Source organism: Myzus persicae, unplaced genomic scaffold, assembly GCF_001856785.1.
Source record: "Myzus persicae strain clone G006 unplaced genomic scaffold, MPER_G0061.0, whole genome shotgun sequence".
In the NCBI taxonomy this organism is placed as follows: domain Eukaryota; kingdom Metazoa; phylum Arthropoda; class Insecta; order Hemiptera; family Aphididae; genus Myzus; species Myzus persicae.
The window spans coordinates 1-6,041 of record NW_019104094.1 but is presented as its reverse complement, the minus strand read 5'-3'; the positions used below and the strand labels follow the sequence as shown (position 1 = coordinate 6,041).

Here is a 6,041-nt window from a genome sequence, read left to right as displayed (position 1 = left end):
GGTACTTTTGAAGGACAGATGTATACAAATCCCAGTACTTTTAAAAATAATCTGAAAAAAACAAAAACAAAAAAAGTCAAGGAAAAACGGTAATTTTTAAGAAATGTCTTATCTATTTGACAAAATCGATTTTGTTTTTAGATGAACACTGTAGATAAATCAAAAATGAATACCTTCAGATGTTTTTTATTTTCACAAAATGTTTATATTAGTATTTTTAGTTCATGATAGAATTTTCAAAAAATGTTAAGCTACTTAATAGTTTTTTTGACTTTTTTCCTACAAATGTGTTTCAATTTTGTTGCTTGATCAAAAAGTGTGAACATTTACAACGTTCCTTATAAGTTATTCTATACCAATTAAAAAATATAAAATTACATTATTACATTGATGGGTGCCTTATAAACACTTTATGTCCCCGGAAAAAAATAATTAAAACTCCAAAGTTTGATAGAAATATGTTTTTCAACAGAAAACAAAGCATGCTCACCCCATTTTTATGCTTAAATTGTGCATATATTCAAATTCTGATTTTTGGAATTGTTAAGTGTAGTTAAATACGATATTTTCGTGTACTTAAATTTTTCACAAAATTTAAGGATTATCCTGTGGCGATACCAACTTTTGTTTTTCAAATGACAACCTATGTGTTTTAAAGAAAAATGTGATTCTGATCATTTTTCTGAACATTTTGGCGTATTGTAATCGAAATTTGAATGAAAACTTCTTTAATTATTCTTCTTTACATACTAAGGAATAAGAATAGTAATATATTAAATACTAAATAATTTGAGAATGGATATTAACTCGATAATTATAATTCGGTTAGGTAGTAATTGTTGACAAATATCTTATATTGCATACCGATTTATAATTATCGAGCTCATATCCATTTTACAGAGCATTTTAGTATAATAGTCTATCTATTATCCATATTCCTTAGTATGTAAAGAAGAATAACTAAGGAAGTTTTCGTTCTAATTTCGATTACAGTGAAAAATTATCTGAATCACATTTTACTTTAAAACATATAGGTTGTCATTTGAAAAACAAAAGTTGGTGTCGCCACAAGATAATCCTTAAATGTTGTGAAAAATCTAAGTACACGAAAATACCGTATTTAACTACACTTAAAAATGCCAAAATTTAGAATTTGAATATATGTATAATTTAAGCATAAAAAGTGGGGTGAGCATGCTAAAAAAATCACCCTGGATATACAGTGAAACTTGTCTTATCCGAACCCTTGATAAGATGGAATATTTTCTGTGAGGAAATGTATTATAGCCCTGGCAGATTAATGGTACCAATATATTTGCGGTCGGCTTTTTTTTCGTGCCATTTGCGGTCAATTTATTTCTATTTACCTGACTAATTAATTAGCACCTAAAAATTTAAGGTGCTGTATATAGTATTATATTCTAAATACATATATTATATTATGAAAATTTGTTTAAAAAGTTTATTCTTATTAATACAACTAAAGGTAATCCTCTAGAGTTGGGATAGTTAACTTAATAAAATATTAAATATACCACGACCAACGTTTAAGAATTTGTATGGCTTTCTTAAAAAAGAGGCTGATAATTTAGAACTTTTATATGCAAGAAGCTACTTAAATATGAAAGGTTAAGGGAGAAAAAATATGTACATACAATTAGACGAGAGAATTAAAAAACATTAATGGAGTATGAAATAGATAATGATTTAGTCAAATGCTTAAAAAAATAGCTGCTATTATTCAAAAATTAGAATAAGGTTATGTTTATGTACATATATGTTTGTTAGTAATATACTTTAGTATTAGTATTATATGTTTATATGTAATGTGATCGACAAATGTATTATTATTATATGAGTTATTTATAATAATAATAAGTTTTTAAACACACCAGTAAAAAATACTGTCAGTCCTTAGCCTTGAAAAGTGAGAAGGGAAGTTTAAATATAATAAAATAGTAAATATATACCTATTAGCACAAATTAAGTTTATAGTAAATTTATATATATTATATATAGCACCCAAGTTTTATAGTCACGTAAATAGAAATAAATTGACCGCAAATGGCACGAAAAAGGTGCCGACCACAAAATCCTGACCGCATCGGTGCCGACACCTTTATAATTTAACATAGGATTAAACTCTTAAACTCTTGATAAAATGGAACCTGTCTAACGTAAAACGGAAAGCTATTTATTGGTCCTGCAAATCACATACACCTCATATACACGGAAAAACACATAAAATGAACAAAAATATTTTTGATACCCACATTTATTTTGCTAACGAACAATAATTAAGGTCAGCGATTAATACGTATCAACGGATAAGTACATTTTATCATGAATCTACACACAGGCGCGGATCTAGAACATATTTAAGTTGTGGGGGGGGGGGGCATCTTAAATAAAATTAAAAACGGATACGGTCGAAACGCTATTAGCGAAACAATGCATTTTATCGGCTGCTGAAAATAGATATAATAGACAATTCACCAGAGTCTACGGAGAGGAGAGCATTAAAAACTTTCTTATGTATTACCTGATTTAATTATAAACACACCGACTTTAACCAAAAAAAAAAAAATGTTTTGGTAAAGTAATGCTGCTGCTTGCATAATATATGCAATATGCATATCAAACAATGACACATTTGATGCTGCTGCGTACCATATCAAATAAAAATTAACTTACATGAAATTATAAACGGCATCATCAAAAGAAATTTAATTTGTGAGACAATATTACCCACAAATTCAAAACAAAATATTAAATAATTAAGTTTAAAACAGTGCTATGATAATCATACAGACTTTTTTTTTAACCTTTTTAATACTAATTAAGTACATAACATTCTGTTGTTACATATACTAGTAGGATGAATATATTAATAATATTATAATTTAGTAGTACCTACTACCTAATCACTTATAACACAAATAAATAATTTTCGATATGAATAAAAATTGGCTTTTCTTTACTATAGAAATTAACACACTTTGTAGTATTTACTACGGCAAAGTAAAATATCGGAAAAATATGTTATGCATGGATGTCATGCATTTTTTTGTAGAAATCCATTTTTTGAATTTGAATTTTATTAATTAATTTAATTTTTATAATAATTCTGCTTGTAAATTAATCATAGCTCTGTATTACCCTAATACTTCTTCATCAAATCTATTAAAAATAATTCTTATTTGATGGCGTAACTATTAAAAGTTGTCATGGATAAATATTTAAATTTACTTTATGAAGTTGAAATTTTTAAACAGATTACTGTTGAAAAAAACCACACTAAAAATAAATTTCAGTTTTCTGCAGAGGTATTATTATATTATATTAAGGTTAATGGGACTTATGATACATACTGTATATTCAATTATATGAGACTGATCAAATGATAGGAAGTTTATAAGAAAATTATCTGAATCAAACAAAAAATGACTAAATAAATATATATAAATATAATAATGAATTTTGCTAACCGGATATTGAGTTATTTTGCGTTTGTTTGTTGCTTTTAATTAGTAATTTATGGTTTAAATATATTTTTAAAATTTCGGAAATCAAGTCATGTATCTTTTCATAACAATTTAGTTTGAATAATGATTTAAAAGTTTTTATATAAGACGAGTCTGGTATATAAAATATAGAGAATACATATATAAATTGTAATAATTTAAATAGATACATACTTAACAATCACTGTGAAAATACTAATTTGAACAAAATAAATTTTTTTTAGTTTTATGTGTAAATGTGTTATGAACTTAAGTTTCATTAATAATTAAATAATAATATTCAAATGATTGAAGTAATTCAGTTGAATACAAAATTTAGCTGGGAAAATTGTTTGTCTACTGTTGGCGTACCTATGACATTTGCTGTTAATGTATAACGCTGCTATTTTATTCTACCACTCCCTGACTTTTTAGACATATCACACTGTTACCAAAAACCAGTTATTAGTCTTCGGCATTTTTCGTTGCATTCTCAGCAATGCAACGAAATTTTTGAGCATTGCTGAGGACTAATATTAATATTTTTAGTTTTCATTTTTTTTTTAAAATCACATCTCAGCAATAACACGTAAACCATTTTAAATGAATACGGGTCTGTTTTGGAAAGACGTTTTCAAAAGAAAATTCTAAATTTTGCAAGACATAAATTAAAAAATCGACTTCCTTCCTCTTACTTTAGTTCTAGTGCAATAAGCACCCAGCACCCTGTCTACTTATTTGTTTGTACTAAAACTTCAGCTTACAGTTAACAAAGTCACAACTGTCACATACATATTTCGAGTTTTTGATTGAATACTATACGATTATTGAATTGCCGTGACGATATAAATATGTTGACAGTATATAAGTATATAGCACATAATATAATATATATATACAATACAATCATCTCTGTAACTGCATTTTTTTTTGCCATTTTTGTTTTTTCATAAAACTTACCACAATTATGTATACACGCATTGTGCATCTTTGGTCGCCTGCTGAACGGCGACGAATATCAAATTAACCACGAACCCGAGTCAGCGGGAAGTTCGCGCCTGGCGCCAATAACGAGTATTGCAGCAATACTAAATAGTAAGCATTCATCGTCGCCGACTATATGACAATAACTCGATTAAGTATTATCGCCGGTATAAAACCAACGGGACCGTTGTCATTTTCATCAGTGTATCGTCCCGCAACCGTCCAAAAGGTTTACGATAAGGAAAAAAGAAGTTTCGACTACAGAGTAAAAGTGAGTTGTTGTAATTACTGCAAGTGCTGCACGGGTTACCAGAGACGGACGTTCAGCGTTGACGATAACTATATAAGTCTTTAACGTGTTTTACAGAAAAACTTCAACTCGAAAACTTAAGCGATGAACACTCCATCCAAAAAAGTCGCTCTCCTTGCCGCCGCATTGGTATTGATCGCGATCGTAGGGTACTCGGCGGCGGACATGGCGGACGTGGGCTTGTGCATCAGGAACTGCGCTCAGTGCAAGAAGATGTTGGGCGCCTACTTCGAGGGGCCGCTGTGCGCAGATGCTTGTGTCAAGTTCAAGGGCAAGATGATACCGGACTGCGAGAACATCGATTCCGTGGCACCGTTCCTCAACAAGCTCGAGTGATCTATAAACTCCACGAATTTGTCAGACCGACTATACGATTATAATATTTTACTTACGAACAAATTATTTTAACAAACACTCTATAACTGCAGGCTAACCTAACCGAGTTTGTATAAATTATAGTTTGATGATTTTATGTACTCGGTCAAAGTTAAAACATAATAATCCATAATATACGATTGTACTATATTGTAATCAAATACGACAATTAATAAAATAAACCGATATTACTATTACGATTATTGTTATCATTATTATTAAAAAATGTGCCATCTGCCTAGTGATTCATTTCTGGTTTTAAAAAGTTAACAAGGACTGGGTATAATATTATTGTGATTTCAAACTAATAAGTAATTAGTAATAACGAAAAGATACGCAAAAAAACGGTGATTAACCTATTAACAAATTTTAGTTATATGTACACTTAAATATAAAACAATTCATCTCAACTATTAGCTTCTATCATAATAATTAGTCAAAGTAAAAAGCAAACAATTGAAAAATGTACTTATGAAGACAAATTTTTATTTTTTCTATGTGGCTGAGAAATTTTAAATGTATTAAATTATACATATTTTTTTACGAGTGAACAAAAAGATCCAACTGCACTTCTCCATCCATAATTTTGTTGAAGGAAATGTAGGTACCAACAAATATTGAAAATACCTTTTGGTCAATTTAAAATAAAAATTTATTTTGATAAAAAAAAAATTTAGCCAAACTTTACAACGATCCTACTATAAAGTATATATAGAAACAATTAACATCGAACATCGAAGATTATGATTATATTATGATTAATAATAAAATAAATTATATAATTTATTGTAATTTTTTAATACCTGTTTAGGTTATACACTATGTTAAAAATCGTAGTGTTAAACTGATACAAAATGGGGTGTATAAAA

General features: G+C 28.5%; 1 protein-coding gene across 1 annotated transcript; it reads left to right on the top strand.

The window, feature by feature from the left end:
* Positions 1 to 4,644: 4,644 nt before the first annotated feature.
* Positions 4,645 to 5,372, top strand: LOC111038673 (eclosion hormone-like). The gene is made up of 2 exons (XM_022321875.1): positions 4,645 to 4,758; positions 4,855 to 5,372. Exon 2 carries the CDS (start codon positions 4,882 to 4,884, stop codon positions 5,131 to 5,133), a length of 252 nt encoding a protein of 83 aa, XP_022177567.1. The 5' UTR covers positions 4,645 to 4,758; positions 4,855 to 4,881; the 3' UTR covers positions 5,134 to 5,372.
* Positions 5,373 to 6,041: the final 669 nt, after the last annotated feature.